Genomic DNA, 18,590 nt, shown 5'->3' with positions numbered 1-18,590 from the left:
TGCAAACACACGCATTCACACAAAGCCATAAATCGAAAAGTTATAAAGTACAGCGCACACTAATAGTTTATAATAAACAGAACATATGTATAAATCTCAGCCTGGTCATATAGATCTTCAGTTTACATCACCGCTCACATACAGTAACATACAGTAAGGCACAAATTGGGTCCGTTTGTTCCTTTAAAAACAATAATGAAGCTTTACACCAATAAAAACAAACTAATGGCAAACAAATTGAATATTCTGAACGAAATTAGTCATTAAGGCCAGGAAGTATCACATGACAGATCACAGTTCCTGTTGCTGAAACAATCAGGGCAGGTTGATTCAGTGAGAAAGTAAAAAATAGCTTTGAGGCACGTTGAAGGCATAAACTGGAGATGCATAGGTTTACCTTAGGTAATGTTGAGTCGATTTTAGTGTGACGTACACAGCAGCATGGTAAAACAAAAAGAATAAGTTGATATGAGAAATGAAACCACCAACAGCCTTCGCTGGAGTTTCTGTGGCCACAGAGACATGTTTGCAGCCTTTGTTCAATACCCAACCAGTTTCCTTCTCTTCTTTTTTCCTGTTTGTTCATCAACTTCAAAAATCAAAGGGTTTCTTTTCTTTACCCACTTTCCACCTCCTCTTACTTTTCAACTTGCTGTATAAATCACTCTACTGAGCACACAGACAATAACAAAACATGTATTACATTCCAAATCATTTTCAATATGTGTCTGCAAACTCTAGTGCCACTGTTTACAGGAAAAAGTCTTCACGGACCATTAAATGATAAAACCTTAAAATGGCAAGAATAAAACGTCACATTTCAGTGTCTGCAGACATAAGGCATCATGCACGTGGACTATTGCTTCAGTAATGCACTTCAGGTGAATATACATGCATTTGACTTGAATGCACTTTGTTTTGAAAGAAACTGTACCAGAATCAACAGGCGTGTGGCTCTGACAGACAGAAATACAGAAACTAGAGACCAGCCCTGCTTCCCTGAATATTCACCTTCAACAGAGGCTCTAGAGCAGATAAAGTAGTTCACCTAAATTACAAAATTATCATATAATGTTATACAATAATTCACAAAACATAATATAAAAACTGAATATTACAAATGGTGGATTACAAAAACAAAAAGGACCTCAATGTTCCAGGTTCATTTCAAACACAGGCATGCACAAAGACAGGAAGAGCTGAGATCCACGATCAGAGCTGATCAGACCACATTCCTTCTTCATGAACTCTATTAGCCCATGCGGGATGAAACAGCCTGGCCAAAAAAAAAAAAAAAAGAGTATTTTTACAGTATTTCTAAAGTATTCAAATGTAATCTTAAGGAGCATTCACACAGACAGCCATTTTTAATCAAGAAAGTCAATTTATGAAGATTTTGCCAATTACAATTTGCAACAATAAATATCACAAGGATTTAAATGTGCTTTTTATTTGGCCATTAAGTTTTAAGATGCCTTTATTATTTTAAACTAGACTAGTATATATATATATATATATATATATATATATATATTAGGGCTGTCAGTCTAATTAATTACATGATGTTTCGATGAATTAATCTAATTAATCACAATTAATCGCAAAATATATTTGACTGTGAAAATACCCACAAAAGATGATTTAAAGCTATTTTTGTGTTAAATGAGAAAGTATCAAGTAGACATTACAAATTGTAGTTTTTCAACATAAAATGTATTACGCATAAACATTTAGGCTACAACGGCTTAATATAAACTACAGAACATAAAAGAAGATAATTTGAGAAACATCTCAGTATTTTTTGTTCATACGATGAAAGTCATTGGTAACCAAAACAGCTGTCAAAATACCTTCTTTTATGTTCCACAAAAGAAAGAAAGTCATTCAGGTTTGAGTAAACGATGACAGAATTTAAATTTTTTTGGGTGAACTATCCCTTTAATGTTATTATTATTATTATTTTCAATTAAATAATACTCTAAATAAGAAAATAAATCTGCGGGCATTTTTTGCCCCAATATCTTTAATTTTAGGGCATAACTGCATTTATGGAGTGGTTGCCCTGCATCATATTTGTCAACAGTCAACTGTATGAAATGTAAGATGACGTACAGGCATGGGGGCGGGGCCAGTGCGTTAACTGTGTTAAAATATTTTAATCACGTTATTTTTTCATAACTAAGTTAACCGTGTTAAACTGACAGCCCTAATATATATATATAATATATATATTTTTTTTTTACTAACACTTTAGTTTAGGAAACAAAACTCACTATTAACTAGTTGCTTATTAGCATGCCTATTATTAACATATTGGCTGTTTATTTGTACTTATAAAGCACATATTCTGCATGACCATATTCTACATCCCCAATCCTACCCAAAAACTTAGCAAATGCCTTACTATTAACAAGCAGCAAATTAGTAGTTTATTGAGACAAAAGTCGTAGTTATTGGTTTATTAATAGTGAGAATTGGACCTTATTTTTCTTAGTTCCATTTTGATGACAGGTGGTAATTGACAGTGACTTGTGAAAGAGACAAATGATGATGCAACAAAAACAAACTGCGGAAACTAGCCATGGGAATGCAGACGTTGCAGCTCATGTGATCTACAGCCTGATACCAGCACTGACGTGAGCGTGGTCACCTGTGAGATGTTGACTCCAGTCAGTTTCTCCACTGCACTCGGCAGGCGAGTCATGATTTCCAGAACTTCTCCTGTCAGCTTAGCTGCGCCCACTTCTGACCCACCGCTGGACACCATGGTGACCTTCTGGGCTGCACAGAGTGGCTTGCTGATCTCTTCTGCCATCTAGAGGAGTGGAGGCCATTATTGAGTGGTCTTATCATTGAACTTATTTATTGACTTTCAAAAGTTTAGATGCACTAACCAGTGGGAGTTTCTCCAGCAGCATGTCCACCATGGCTCCCTCTTTGTACTCCTTAAAAGCTTCTGCTTTTTTGGTCATCTGCTCGGCTTCAGCCCGACCCTTTGCCTCCATTGCAAAGGCCTCAGCTTCTCCCTTCATCTGAAAGAGAGACAGGAAAAGCTGAATGTTGAGTGGGATCTAATGTGAATAGTAATGCTAATTTTCACCGGCAAAAAACAAGTGTGTGGAGAGATTCATGAACTCACTCTGATGGCCTCTGCCTCAGCTTCTGCCTCCATTATCAGCTGAAGCCTGTTAGATGAAAGAACATTAAATGGCTTTTCGAGATTATCACACCAAGTTCTATCCTTCAGATTTGCTTCCACTAAAGCACAAATGTGTGTTAAAGCAGACAAAACGCCAAAACTTTTGGACCCTTAAGTCCTCAGTTCTCACTTTTCTGCCTCAGCGATCCTCTCAATGCGGTATCTCTCGGCCTCGGCTGGTTTCTGGACTTTGGCTTCCAGTTCCTTTTCCCTGCGGGTGATCTCCTGCTCCTGTAGAGTGATCTGCTGCGTACGCTCCACAACCTGAACCTGCATCTTCTCCTCCTCGATACGCTGCTTCGTCTTGGCCACCTAATGCAGATGATGGCGAGTAAATATCTCAGTAGATGTGATTTAATTGTCGTTTTTGTTGTACTTGTCTAGTTCTACATGATTTCTTGAAGTTCCTAGAAATATTAACCGGCAACCCTCATATTACCAGCTGAAAACCAAGTTGAATATCATTTGCTACCTGAAGCTGATAGGCCATTTCAGACTCTGCCTTCTTGGTGTTGACCTCAACGTCATAGGCGGCTTTCTTCAGCTCAAAGTCTCTCTGGGCTTTAGCCATCTCAATCTCATTCTTATACTGAGCAGAGATCTTCTCCTGCATGGCATGAGCCTCCTACATACACAAACAAGGACATTTACAGTTTTATCATAGTTTTATCTATCACACCAATGTTCATACAACCAACAATGATGACAGAAATATGTCAAATTTTCACCTTGATGACGGCATCCCTCTTGAACTGAGCTTCACCGATACGAGCATCTCTTTGCACCTGAGCAGTACGAGCTTTACCCAGCGAGCTTAGATAATTCTGTAAGGAAGTCCGGGTGAGTGATATACATATATACATATTACGATTATCCACCTTTTTCTTCTCGTAAGAGCAGGCCTGGCCATTTTTTAATTCTATGGGTCTAGCTTCCGGTCTCAACCGCGTCCAGCTATTTTTAGCTGTACAAAACAGCTCGTTTTGTGTTATTTTATTGTATTATCTTAATTATTTCAAACTGTCTATGCATTACTAGACTGGAGCTTCAGTGCTGCTGAAAATTCAGCCTTGCCTTCACAAAAATAAATTACATTTTTAAATAATAATAATAATACTTCACAATACTACAGTTTTATTATTCTGTTGTCAAACGAGTGCATTCCTGGTGACCATAAAAGCCTTCTTTCAAAAACAAAAAACAAAACAAAACAAAACAAAAAAACTCACAATAACTACAAGCATTTGAATAGTAGTGTATTTTAGGGTGTGTGGTGCATGACTAAAGTCACCTGATCATCATGCACATCTTTGAGCGTGTAGCTGACCACACCGATGCCCATGTTGACCAGGTCAGAGGAAGCCACCTTAAAGACCTGCTCGGAGAACTTTTTACGGTCCTGATAGATCTCCTACAGAGAGAAAGAAAGAGAGACTGTACAATCAATAACAAATAATCCGCTAACAGCAGCAGAACAGTTATCATCACATGTTTCAGACAGCAAAGGTTGCTTGTTTATTTCAGCACTAAAACCCTCCAGTCCTCTTTGAAAATCTTCTTATAAAAGCTTGTTTCTTCCATCTCTTTGTGAGTGATACAGAATACAAACAGCAAAACTTTTAGCATGTGACAGTACCTCCACAGTCAGGTGGGCGATAATGGCTCTCTGATGTCCCTCAAGGGTCTCTAGGGCAATCTGAGCAATCTCACCCTCTGACTTCCCCATGAACATCTGACAGGCTGCGGCCAGCATTTCTTTATTCTGACCCTGGATCTTCACCTGCAGAACACATGAGCAGCAGCGCTTACAGACTGTACTATGTTATGTTCTACAGATGAGTGTAAAATGTGTCTCTCTCTAACCTGGGCAATGCCTGTTACTGAGATTGGTACTCCATGTCTGGTGTAGACCTTGTCACTCTTCACATTCAGAGTCAGAGTACTGAGAGATATCCTGGGAGCAAAGAAAAACGAGAGGGAAAGTAGTCATAAAGCTTTTTTTTTTTCTTTACAAACAAACCGTTTTTAAATCCAAGGCAGATATATACGCCATTCATATGAAACTGCAAAAAAATTGATTACCCAAACAGGTTTCACGAATATGGAAGCCTGTTTCCACCATGGATTTAAAAAAAAAGACAAAAAAAAAAAAAAGGGAAAAAAATCAAAATCTTGACTTTTTAGTTTTTAGTTCAATTTAGTTTTTTTTCCTGCCAATTCCTACTTTTTGCTCTGAATTCTCAGTTTACATCTCGCAATTCAGTTTTTTTCTGCCACAAAATAAAAAATAAATCAAAGATATTTGCAACTGAATGAGTTTATATCTCATAATTCTGACTTTTCATCGCAGAATTGAGTGTACATCTGTTTTGTGACTTTTTTCTCAGAATTACAAATAAAGTCTGAATTATGAGATGTAAACTTAGTATTGCAAGAAAAAAAAAAAATATCGCAATTACCCTTAATACAAGCTTCCATAACCAAACATATTTATTGTCTCCCATTATGTGGGCAAATAGATAGCCCCGCCCCCAAACTTAAGCCACACCCACATATAGTTCTGCACATTGATGGCTGAGCTTGACCTCACAGATGTGACTGCTGATGTGCAGTAATCAAATCATCAACCGACTTTGTGGAGCTAAGGCAAATTCATCTACAGTAATCTACAAACTACTGCAGTGAAGAAAGTATTCTTTGAGGACTGAGTGATTCATTAATATACGTGGAGAGGAATGTAAACACAAGTGGAGTCTCTATTGCACACAGGGCCGCCTCTTGTTCTTATTCCCATCATTCATGAGGCCCGAGACTCCCAGTCTTTTCTGGAATTAAATTAGTGACTCGCACTGCAGCATCTGGTTAAACAGAATGGTTTCTATGCACGTGTGTTCTTGCATTAACATGTTCTAAGAATCCGTCTTCTATTGTAATTCAATACATACCGCTGGATTTGCTGAATGCAGGGAAAAACAAACACTCTTCCACCAGCAATCAATAGAGGAGGAGAGCGGCCACATCCTAAAAGAGACAACATAAAGAGATTTTGTTTGCTGGTATAAAGTGTCAAGACTTGATTGAAAACATACTTAGTGGCAATTAACTAGCTAGGGGTGGTGGGAGGTATATCCAAAATGAAAAATCTTATAGTATCAGTAATTTAATAACACCGTAACGGTGGATATGTAACAATAATACAGACCACTTATATTAAAATTCTGACAGATACAGATAAATTGATCATTATTTTTATGTTATGGCTGGTAAATGATAAATGGTCAATAATACAGTTCAATACTATTTTGTCTAAATAAATTATTAGACAATTAAATCATTATAATTAAATAAAGTGTTATTAAAAATTATGTGATCATCATCTAAAGGTAAAAATAGGGGGAAAGCATGATTAAATAACCAATATCTACCAATAGAAATATATAGATGCACAATATACTTAATAAATATTTATATAACATAACAATATTTATATAACATTACTGGTCATGAAACTATATTTTTTGTTTTATATTTATTTTATTTATTTTATATTTATTTAAAAAAATGTTTGGAGTCCGTAAGAATTAAAAAAAAAAGAAATTAATACATTTAGTCAGCAATAATACAAAAAGAATGATGTCAAATATATTCTGTTCTTTTGCAATTCCTATTCATCAAATAATCCTGAAAAAAAAATATATATCAGTTTCCACAAAAATAGTAAGTAGCACATCAGCATTTTAGGATCATGTGACAGAAGACTGACGTGACGACTGCTGAAAATTCAGCTGTGCCATCACAGGAATAAATTAAGTTTTTACAACATATAAAAGTAGAAAACCGTTATTTTAAATTGTAAAAATATTTTGCAATATGACTTACTGTATTTTTGATCAAATAAATGCAATAAGAAACGTTTTACTTTTACTACTTTTACAACATTTAAAAATAAAAAAAATGACAATTCCTATTACTAAAACTGGCAACCACTGTACAAATGATTCACTTTTACTATCAGGACACACTTCTAGTTTAACAGCAGAGAAAAACGTATGTCATCATAGCATTACATTGCTGGAAATCCACCCACACACATTTCATAAATTACAGCACAAAATGTTTCTCCATTTAAACAGCAAGGTCAATCCCGTGCAGGAGTTAAAAGCGCTATATAAATAAAGGTGACTTGACTTGACTTGACACTTCCTGCCAGCAGCATGTCGACTGTTTACAGAGAGAACGAGGGCCACAGAGACATAATGGAGCTGGTGACTTATTTTCTGCCCCTCTGTACAGTGTGGTTTGACTGCATTAACCTTGTTGTAGTAAATGTGAGCCTGCTGGGCTATTTTTATTCATTAAAGTAATCTTAATGTGTAACCACTGCCATTTATCTACACAAAAAATCACAACCATTACAGTGAACTTTGTGTCTGTTTTGACCTGTGAATGAAAGTCACATGAGCAGCTGAAACCAGTTCTGCATTGGACATTGTTTAAGAAAAGAATGTAGTTTGCACAATAGCACTGATCTTTATGATCATTACAGAACTTCACGGCTCCTTGTAAAAGTCTCATGGGTGTCAATCATTAGTTACAAGCTATCCAGTTCAATCAACAGCTGCTTTAATTTTAAGTTCTCTCTTATCATATGTAACCTCGAAGGAGGATTTTAATTATGTTTATTTATATACATAACTGACATAACTCTGTAATAAAGAGCAACAGATGCAGCATACCTGAGACCACCATCGCCTCATTGGGACCACAGGTGTGAAACATCCTGAATTAGATCTGAAGAAAGAAAGCAGCAGTATTTAAAAGGCATCGGTCACTAGATCAACCCATGCTGGGAATATATTAGATATGACATCCGAGTAAACACAGACAGCAATAGTTAATCTCTCAAGAGTTCAGTGAAATATGTTGACTTCTAATTTATGTCTCTCATTTGAGTATGTTCTTTAAATCAACTACAGCTTTTTTCACTTTCAAATCAGGGACCTGTTGACCAATCAAAAACTAATTTAAAAAAAGCACTTTACAGTAGAAGGGATACAATACGTTAGTTTATATCACAAATGTAAAACTTAAAAATGTAGAATATTACACAATACACATTAAGATTTTTAAAAAAAAGTTACAAATCTTCATATAAAACTATTCCCATATAATCGACACAATTATAAAGTTATGGATCTAAATATTAAAAATCAAATATTTAAAGGGTAAGTTACTGTAAAAGCTAAACGATCAACACGCATCTTATGCCATAATGAACAATAACCCTCGACGATAAATAAACGTTTCTCTCGCAATAAAACAGGTCTGAAAACACAAGCAATAACAACCCGTGCGAATATAATGTATGTAGAACTCATAGTAGCTACGTGTTTAGAGGCACTAACGTTAATGTATTTTGCAACAGAACAGGAAATGCTTGGCTGCTACTTAGCAGCGGCTATGCTGTATTTAAAGCGACTAAAGTTTACTTTGGTGTTGAGAATCACAAGTTCAGAAACTTCGTGGTATTTAGATAACCCCATATGTTCTTACCGATTGCTGATGTTTCATCAAACACGAAATAAATGTTGCTCGGATTGTCTCACTGGTGTCAATGGCAAAAGCTCGTCGTAATCACGGAAACTCGGCCACGCCCATTCACAACACTCAGGTGATGTCTACCGTCACTACACTTTTGGGCGTTCGCGATGCGCAAAATGCAGCCTAGGTAGGTTGTTCACTAGGTTTTACGAAGGTCATACAGAGTAGTAGGTAGAATGCTCTCTGCTGTAAACTGAGGAATAAGTCACCTTCATTAGTTTGCTCTTAGATATCTAAACAAATAGCCTACCCCCATTTAATTCTTTCAAAATCATGCTTTGGTAAATCATAAGTGTGACATAGAAAGTCATAATTATCGTAATTATGGGATTCTAAATCATAATTATGTAAATATTATGACATACTATAATATAAAGTCATAATTATCTAAAAAGTCGATTTTTATGTGTCATATGTCATAACTATGACTTTACATTTAATAATTTGGACTTTTTATGTCATAATTTTGACTTTTCATTTCATAGCTATTTTTAAAGTATTTTAATTGTTTGAGTTATAATTCTGACTTTTTAGGTCATCATTTTTGACTTAGTATCATTTCGACTTGTATGATTGATCATTATGACTGATCAAAGGGATTGTTCTTATTATGTGGCAGAATATATGCAGCTTTTCAAACAAATAGGTAGAAAATGAATCTCTCGTCACATATTTATTTATTTATGTATTTATTTACGGCATAAAACGAGAAAATTATTAGTATTTTGCAAATGAGAGAAGTCCAGAGTGGGCTACTAAACATGTTTACCACATAACAGGTCATTTTTCTGTGCATTTCTTTATTCCTTTCATGATTCCTTTAGACTGTTCTTATATATTTAAGTTACTTAAAGGGGTCATATGATGCGATTTCAAGTTTTCCTTTCTCTTTGGAGTGTTACAAGCTGATTGTGCATAGATAAGATCCCTGAAGTTGCAAAGACTAAAGTCTCAAAACCAAAGAGATATTCTTTATCAAAGTTAAGACTCTGCCACGCCCCCCTAAAACGGCTCATTCTAACACGCCCCCACATATCTACCACACTATATGGAAATATTTGTGTGTGTGTGTGTGTGTGTGTGTGTGAGAGAGAGAGAGACAGGGTCACATCGCAGTGGAGTCAGCTGTCTTAACCGTGGCTTGTGTACTGTAAACACATACCAGCTTCATCACTGTCTGTCATGACTCTGTTCCCCTTTCGGGCTCTGTTTTTACATTTATTTTGAAAGATGAAGCTCGTGATTATGGTAAGGGGCGTTACATTTCCGACGAGTGCTTGCGGTGTTCGGCCAATCACAATGCTCTGGGTCAGCTGGCCAATCAGAGCAGACTGCGCTTGTCGGAAGGAGGGACTTTGTAGAAAACGAAGCGTTTGAGAGAGGCGGGGCATAGAGGACCGTACAGTATGTACAGTATTTGAAAAATTATGTGTTTTTTGAACATTAAAGTATGTCAACATATTCTGTTACACCAAATACACCAAATAATGATCTTTAAATAAGCATCATATGACCCCTTTAAGGAAGTGTGCACTCTCTCTGATACTCTTTTCACTGTCTCGGGTTATTTTATCAGCTCCTTATTGCTTTGTCAGTGCAGCAAGCTTTAGACAATTCCCTTCTTTTATGCTCTGTACTAGTCAATGTATATTTATCATTGTCCCCATTTTGTATCCATAAAGAAAATAGTGGGTAAACTTTATTAATTAAAATTAAACAAAAAGTTAAACAATAATGCATAACATATTTATACACCATAACAATGACTCTGACTATCATATGCGTATTATTTTCATAGAAGAGCAATTGTTCAAGGGAACATTTTGTCTAGATCAGGGGTCGGCCTGTTTGGCATCGGGGCAAAAAAAAATTTGCCACTAGATGGTGGGTCAGAACACAGTCAAAGGATAATTTAAGAAATTAACTGATGAAAAATGCAACTAGAATTGCCTGTGACAGACTGTTACTTTTGTAACTGGTAGTGAGCCGTTACTCTGTGTTAAATACTGTAGTAGGACAGTCATTAACAAAAAGCCACATTTGTGTGGCGGTGTCCGGGTTTTACACTGGATACATTAATAAAGCAGAGTAGTGACACGTAACCTGGCAAGTATCTACATTCACCAACTTGCAACACAGACCGCCTTGCTAAAACACATGTGGGAGATGCGGAATGGATAAAAATAACTAAAAAATAAAAATAAAAGAGGACTTGAATTAGCCCATTAATGGCTTGAGTCATGCTCTTAACGAACTGTTTTATTTCCTCTTTCAATATTGTGAATAATAAATGTGTATCATTTGCTTGTTACACAATGGAGACTAACTTATTGTAATAATTATTTGACATAGCCCACTTTTACACTCAGAATTTTTCCTAGTTCGGTAAAGTTAGCAAGATATTCACAGGTTCGACTTTTCCGGATCAATAAATCACGAGCAAAACATTTTTACTACACAATTGACGCCTCTTTTCTTTCGTAGTGATGTAGAAAACGAGCTACAAGCGAGTTCTCCTCAAACCAAGCTTTCCTTCGCTCTGTACAAAATACATTGATCTCAATGCGCTGGCGTATGAAAGACAAGTCCTAAGGGACCGTCTGCAAAGTGCGAAACACGAAAAATGTTACTAATAAAATACTCAATAACTTCACAGTAACACGCTGTAGTGTCACCAAATTCAGCTCACACATCACTGCTCTCCTGCTGGTTATACTACAACATTTATTTTTGAAAATATTTGCTTTTACAAATTTTTTAATGATTTTTTTATTATGACAAATAGTTAATAACTTCACTGTAACACACTGTACTTTCTCCAAATTCAGTTCCCACATCACTGCTTTCTTGCTGGTTATACTACAACAGTTATTTTGAAAATAATTGCTTTTACATATTTTTTATGATTATTTAAATTGAAAAATAGCCATTACCTTCATTGTTATTGGACAAAATAGTCAATAACTTCACTGTAACACACTGTACTTTCTCCAAATTCAGTTTACACATCAATGCTCTCCTGCTGGTTTTACAGAAAGGCGGGGCATAGAGGAGAAACAATAATGTACAGTAGGCTATGTGGAAAATAATGTGTGTTTTTTTTTTTAGCTTTTCAGACCGATCATCAATGCTCTCCTGCTGGTTTTACAGAAAGGCGGGGCATAGAGGAGAAACAATAATGTACAGTAGGCTATGTGGAAAATAATGTGTGTTTTTTTTTTTAAACCGCATAAACACATTTCATTACACCAAATACACGAAATAATGTTCTTTTTAGCAACATCATATGACCCCTTTAAGCTAGCTGGTGAGAGAAAATTGTACTATCAAAGAGTCTAAAGTGGAAAGTTGACAGCGAAAATAGGGCATACAACGAAGAATGGAAAGACAACTATACGTTCATCCTACCTAGTTTTGTGAATGCAAATGTGTCTTATCTGCAACGAATTGTCTGCGAATTAAAGTGACATCCATAATATCACCCAACATCCAAAAAATCGTGACTGATGGAAGATGCCTGTTTTCACATTAAGTGAGTAGCCTACTAAGCCTGTGTAATAGCCAAAACTTAATCTAACTTTAACTCTATTCATGTAGGCTAGCCTACTCTTGTTTACTCTGTCGTTTCAGGAGTAAGTTATAAGCATGCACCCCCAGCTGTTCTGCATCCATGATCAAGAAATTTTTGCTGATTGTCTTGTCAATCTTTTTGATAAAAAGGAAGCTGAATTTGCTTTGTTATTGTTCACGTGTTGGTGCTGAGGCCCCGCGTTGTTTTATACAGTCTATGGTTATAAGTAAATGTTTCAATGGTTCACTGTTAAGTTTTTTTCATACCACACATTTCATGACGGCTATTTTAGAGGTGTGTCTAGCGAGCCACAGACTCTTTTGAATGTCTTTCAGAACTTTTCAAATTAAAAGCTATCAATTCATCTCAAAATAAAACATTGCTACAAAAACGTTCTCGTACTTTTATTTTGAAGGCAAAATCACTAAAGACGAAGTGATTGTGAGTAACTGTTGCTGTCATGACAGATCTATTTCAGAATCAGCCGCTATCAAAATAATCTGGCTGCGGGCGCGGGCCAGATATTATTGCTGGCGGGCCAGTTTTGGCCACTACTGCCCTATATACTTCCGAGCTGCACTCCAATTCCCGCCACTAAAATGTGTCTTGCACCAATCAGGTTTCGCAACATCTAGCAGTGCCCCGCCCACTACTATTCCAGCCTCGTTCTGGAGACAGTCCAGGAATATAAAACCTTTGTCCGGCTTTTCCAAATTATTGCAGAACCACACCGTTACTTTCCCGGTTTATTTGAGAAGTTCTCACACAATATCTAACAATGAGGGAGATTGTTCATATTCAGGCCGGTCAGTGCGGAAACCAAATCGGTGCCAAGGTAAGAATAGTTTTTCAGAGTATAAAGTCATCAAAGAGTCATATTTAGCATCTACGACTAAATAACAGTAACGTTACAAGAGTCTCAGAATGCAACAATGAATACACTATATGTAAAGAATGCCAGTGTTATTCTAGTTCAAAGTCTTTACCTAATCTAAAATAGAACTATTCGATCTTCTTATTGTTTCTCAACATATTAGATATATTAAAGCATATTTTGCAGAACATGCCTATTATATTTTGCTTTGCAACCAGAGTTATTAATAATGCATTAGACTATGGCAACACGTTGAGGAGTTTTATAGACAAGCATCTTTTTTCCATTGCACTGCTTTTTCTTTTTTTCCTCATCTAAACCCCCTTTTATGCAAGCCCAAAATATGCGGATCCCACTCCTCATTCATTCCCACTATTTCTTGAACACGGTCTGTATAGCTATTTCTCTAAATAAATGATGCTCAAATTCCGCAGACTCCAACTATAAATCTCTTTGTCTGTAAATCAGAGCTGTGGGTGAATGGATTCGCTGGGTAAAGGGGGGTCTGTCCTCTTCCTTTCTTTCTCTCATTCGTTACAATGCACCGGGTGTGGCGGATCCGATGTGAACAGCAGCGCTCTCAGTAATTACCATGGCTACCCGTTATCAGTGTCACGAGCCCTTTAAACAGCTGTCAGGACCAGTGCGCGAGCCATGACACGTGGCACTAATATTACAACCGCATACCTTAACATCATTTTCACGCGAAATGATTTGAGCGAGTATTGTCTGAGTTTAAACTAAACCCGTATTTTTATCGATGTGCGGATATTGACCGCTGTGATTCAGTGGTCCAACGGTGGATGATGGGAAGGGTGGGGCGCTGGAGAATGACAAGGAAACATTTTTCATAGTAGAAGTAGACTAATAGTGTGAAATTATGAAGTTAAATCACGTTATTTTCGTGTGAGTCATTGTTTAATTTGCCCTAAAATGAGCTCTCTTTTTACTATAATTGTTCTAACAAAAGTATTATGAATTTTAAATATCCAATTAATCGATGAAATTAGATTTTCTATCACAAAAACAGAGATTAAAGCCGGCAACAAGGACATATTCACACCCACAGCCTAATTAAAGATGCACATTTTTTAAAGATTGCCCATGAGATGTTGCACGTCCTCTGTGGCGTCAGAAATTAGGTTAAATCGTTTTCATCCTTTATAAGACTTCGACATGCCTTTTAAATGATGAGATTGCGAGCGTCTGTTGAACTCATCTGAGGTCAGGGTGGGGACGAGGAGGCATTCACAAATGGATTTAATGGCTCTAACAGCTGCAGCCCATTCCCGCTATGGTAAATGAAATATGAATAATGAATGAGCTAATTACATATTTATGAAACCTTTGATTTTGTAGATTAAATAATTGGCAAAATTTAGTGTATTCAAGAAAGATGGGATAATCGTCTTAATTTTAAAAAGATCAAATAGGTGAAGCCGAATGATTTTATATGCGTCCGGTCCGCATGGTATATTATGATGATATGATGTGATGACACAGCAGAAATGTAGGCTGCCTGGAGTAACAGGTTTTGATAGCCGAGAGTGTCAGAACAGGGTCACAGTAGGGCTTTGTCAGTCAGCGCCTTCCGGTTTATTGGCCTCATTCCTTCAAAACAATTATTTTAAATATATCCCAAGAAAAATCTTTTCTTTCTCCATTTGCTCGCAGCCTTAAGTCCATCTCGACCCCTCTCTCCCTTCCGCTTCTCTCTCAGATTAAGGTCACTTGGGCAGTAACATAGAATTAACGATTTAAACATCCATAAAGCCTCTTTCTCAGCTAAAACTCATTGAATGGATTCCAGTCATTGCAGATTACAGATTTACGGGACGATTTTATGTAGCCTTGCATAAATGAATTGCTGAAATTAATACCGAGTTACATTTAATTGCAAGTGGGGAGATGCTTTAAATTGCTGTGTGGTGTTTGCAGTTCTGGGAGGTGATCAGTGATGAACATGGGATCGACCCAACAGGAACCTACCATGGAGACAGTGACCTGCAGCTGGAGAGAATCAGCGTCTACTACAACGAAGCTACAGGTACTTTACTGAGACACACATTTGGGGCAAGATGGGGAAGATGCCCCCTTTAAGAACAGTGTGCATTTACATTGCTACCCCCCTCCCCGGTTGTTTATCCACACCAGAACTACCGACTGTAGCCAAAGCACAATAAACTCATTTAGCTTTTTCCAAGGCCCATATTTACAAAATATAGACTTCTGGGAATCCATACTCTGGTCTCATGAGACCAATTCAATTATTTCGGATCTAACAGCATCCAAAATGTTTATTAAAGACCAGAGCATTTAAGGAGGTCGTCCTCCAGGAGTTAAACAGGACAGATGTGAAAATTTGTCATGAACTTGTACACTCAGTGCCAAGAAGGGTCAGAGCAGTTCTGGAGGACATACTAAGTACTAGAACATTATACATTTTCTGAATTAAATCTAGGGTGTACTAATTTCTGCAATCCTTCATTTAAACAAAATTGGCTAATTTAATTGGCTAATCTTACAAAAAATATTGGCATATATTTTGTCTTTTTTATTAAGTATATGTTTAATATGTTTAAATTTTGCCATCTTTCCATGAACTATATTAGTGATCATTAAGAAAATACATCTTTTATATTTATTCAGAGGGGGTGTACTCATCTATGCTGTGCACTGTACATTGAAATACATTCTTTTATAGATTTAATTTCTTATGTTTACTGAGCTGGTCTGCTTTTCCCCTTGTTTCTGTCTCTCTCTCGTGGAGGAGGTAAATATGTGCCTAGAGCTATTCTAGTTGATCTGGAGCCTGGCACCATGGACTCCGTGCGTTCAGGACCCTTCGGACAGATCTTCAGACCAGACAACTTTGTATTTGGTGAGTGACTGCCAAAAGAGAATATGTTAAAAATGTGCAAAATATGTTCAAAATACGCGAAGGATGTGAAATGCCTCACCTTCACGGTATAATGTGTGTCACATTACAGGACAGAGCGGCGCTGGTAACAACTGGGCCAAGGGCCACTACACAGAGGGGGCGGAGCTTGTTGATTCCGTCCTGGATGTGGTCCGTAAGGAGTCTGAGAGCTGTGACTGCCTGCAGGGCTTCCAGCTGACTCACTCCCTGGGCGGTGGTACCGGGTCTGGCATGGGTACCCTGCTGATCAGCAAAATCCGTGAAGAGTACCCAGACCGCATCATGAACACCTTCAGCGTGGTGCCTTCCCCAAAAGTCTCTGACACCGTAGTGGAGCCTTACAACGCCACACTGTCCGTCCATCAGCTGGTGGAGAACACAGACGAAACCTACTGCATAGACAATGAAGCCTTATACGATATCTGCTTCCGCACCCTCAAACTCACCACTCCCACATACGGCGACCTCAACCATCTGGTCTCCGCCACCATGAGCGGCGTCACCACCTGCCTGCGCTTCCCCGGCCAGCTGAATGCTGACCTACGCAAATTAGCAGTCAACATGGTGCCCTTCCCCCGTCTGCACTTCTTCATGCCCGGCTTCGCCCCTCTGACCAGCCGAGGCAGCCAGCAGTACCGCGCCCTCACCGTGCCTGAGCTCACGCAGCAAGTGTTCGACTCCAAGAACATGATGGCGGCCTGCGATCCAAGACACGGACGCTACCTGACCGTCGCCGCCGTGTTCCGTGGCCGCATGTCCATGAAGGAAGTCGACGAGCAGATGCTGAACGTCCAGAACAAGAACAGCAGCTACTTCGTGGAATGGATCCCCAACAACGTCAAAACCGCCGTCTGCGACATTCCGCCTAGGGGTCTCAAAATGGCCGTCACCTTCATCGGCAACAGCACGGCCATCCAAGAGCTGTTCAAGCGCATCTCCGAGCAGTTCACGGCCATGTTTAGGCGTAAGGCTTTCCTTCACTGGTACACTGGAGAGGGCATGGACGAGATGGAGTTCACCGAGGCAGAGAGCAACATGAATGATCTGGTGTCCGAGTACCAGCAGTACCAAGACGCCACCGCCGAGGAAGAGGGCGAGTTTGAGGAAGAGGGCGAGGAGGATGCTTAAGAAGTAAACAAAAGGTGTTTGGGGAGTTGGTAGTGTGTTCAAGTTTGAGTACATGTAGCAAAACGCATACGGAACAACTTTTAGTGTCTCAATCAAATCAAGTAGAAATTAGCACTAGACAAACGGGGCCAAAAACAACCAGAGGAAGGCAGAAAGAATGTTCTTAAACACGGAATGGGTGGATAACAGTGTTTACGATTATAAATCACTCACTTTTTTGTGTATTTCTTTACCATTCTGATGGTCAGCTCCTCTCTGTATAGAACAGGGAAGAATAAAGTGGCAAACATCCAGTTATAAATGGATAGATGATGGTGGGGTCAGGAGGACAGTAACATCTCATTTTTCTTTCATTGTAACATTTTTCTTCTTGTTGTCTGCAAAGAACTCAAGTCAAAATTATTATTATAGTGTTTTAATGTTTTCTTTTGTTATTTTTGCACTAGAACAAGGCAACTCTGTGAGATAATGGCACTTCAATGTGACCTCAGCGGGTCTGACTGCAGTATTTAGAGAAATGTTTGGAAAAGTATGTTGTGTGAAAGATGAAGGAAACGAAACGGACTGAAAGAAAGATAAGGTTCAGAATAACAGGGTTATTTACTGAATGTTAACCTCGCTTGGACGCCAGCTAACGTCTACAGGAGGATGACTATGACTAATGACATGGACGATACAGGAAAGTATTTTAGATTATGCAGATGGAAAGATGAGAGTTTTAGCATGTTGAATGGATTGTTGGTGCAAATTTTTAATTCATGAACTGTTATGTCTCGTATCTGAGCCCATACTTTGAATTGTACTGCATATTCTTTATTACATATTTTAAATGTTTTGATGTTCCTTGATTGTCCCTGTGTGGAAAAAAACTGAGCCTCTGGAGAAAATAAAAATAAAAATGAAACAATTTCGTTACAAATCAAGGTTTGCTTTGGTTTTTGGTGTGTTTTTGCTGCATTACACCATACACATCACTGAAGAAGCTGAAGTTGTACCAATAAAGTCACATTTAGGTTTGCACTTATATAAACTCTGCCTTAATGAAATCATTAAACACATGATATAGTAAAGTATAATATACATATGAGAGTAGTATGTGTGTGTATCTAAAATGTAAAATAAATAAAATATTAATAAATATTAATTGTTTTATATATTATATTTATATATAATATATTGTTTTAAAATCGAGGTTAATAACTCAAATGCAAGGAAAAGTAAGAAATGTCTAAATTATTGTCTCAAATTCCAAATGGATAAAAAAAAAAAAACACTTTCAAACACACCCCTCTGCAGA

The 18,590-nt window shown here is 37.6% G+C and overlaps 2 protein-coding genes across 4 annotated transcripts; one reads left to right on the top strand and one right to left on the bottom strand.

Moving 5' to 3' along the window:
* Positions 1 to 43: 43 nt before the first annotated feature.
* LOC107717450 (flotillin-1-like) lies at positions 44 to 8,864 on the bottom strand. Its single transcript, XM_016524205.1, has 13 exons — positions 8,753 to 8,864; positions 7,936 to 7,990; positions 6,145 to 6,220; positions 5,063 to 5,153; positions 4,836 to 4,979; positions 4,491 to 4,610; positions 3,928 to 4,023; positions 3,672 to 3,824; positions 3,330 to 3,511; positions 3,140 to 3,185; positions 2,895 to 3,032; positions 2,651 to 2,815; positions 44 to 1,276 (listed from the first exon to the last, which is right to left on the bottom strand). Exons 2-13 carry the CDS (start codon positions 7,976 to 7,978, stop codon positions 1,253 to 1,255), a joined length of 1,278 nt encoding a protein of 425 aa, XP_016379691.1. The 5' UTR covers positions 7,979 to 7,990; positions 8,753 to 8,864; the 3' UTR covers positions 44 to 1,252.
* A 4,241-nt stretch (positions 8,865 to 13,105) lies between these two features.
* LOC107717448 (tubulin beta chain-like) lies at positions 13,106 to 18,171 on the top strand. 3 transcript variants are annotated; one of them, XM_016524202.1, is made up of 4 exons: positions 13,106 to 13,206; positions 15,184 to 15,292; positions 16,019 to 16,126; positions 16,236 to 18,171. In XM_016524202.1, the coding sequence occupies exons 1-4, from the start codon at positions 13,150 to 13,152 to the stop codon at positions 17,291 to 17,293; spliced, it is 1,332 nt and encodes a 443-aa protein (XP_016379688.1). In that variant the 5' UTR covers positions 13,106 to 13,149; the 3' UTR covers positions 17,294 to 18,171. The 3 variants fall into 3 exon arrangements, with proteins under 3 accessions (XP_016379688.1, XP_016379687.1, XP_016379689.1); XM_016524201.1 differs by having other exon boundaries at positions 16,016 to 16,126; XM_016524203.1 differs by lacking the exon at positions 13,106 to 13,206 and adding an exon at positions 14,427 to 14,542 and having other exon boundaries at positions 16,016 to 16,126.
* The last annotated feature ends 419 nt before the right edge of the window (positions 18,172 to 18,590 follow it).

The sequence above is a fragment of the Sinocyclocheilus rhinocerous genome, unplaced genomic scaffold (genome assembly GCF_001515625.1).
Source record: "Sinocyclocheilus rhinocerous isolate Xijiao unplaced genomic scaffold, SAMN03320098_v1.1 scaffold1622, whole genome shotgun sequence".
Taxonomy (NCBI): Eukaryota; Metazoa; Chordata; class Actinopteri; order Cypriniformes; family Cyprinidae; genus Sinocyclocheilus; species Sinocyclocheilus rhinocerous.
Note: the sequence above shows the minus strand (reverse complement) of the source record. Positions and strands in the feature narration are given on the sequence as shown.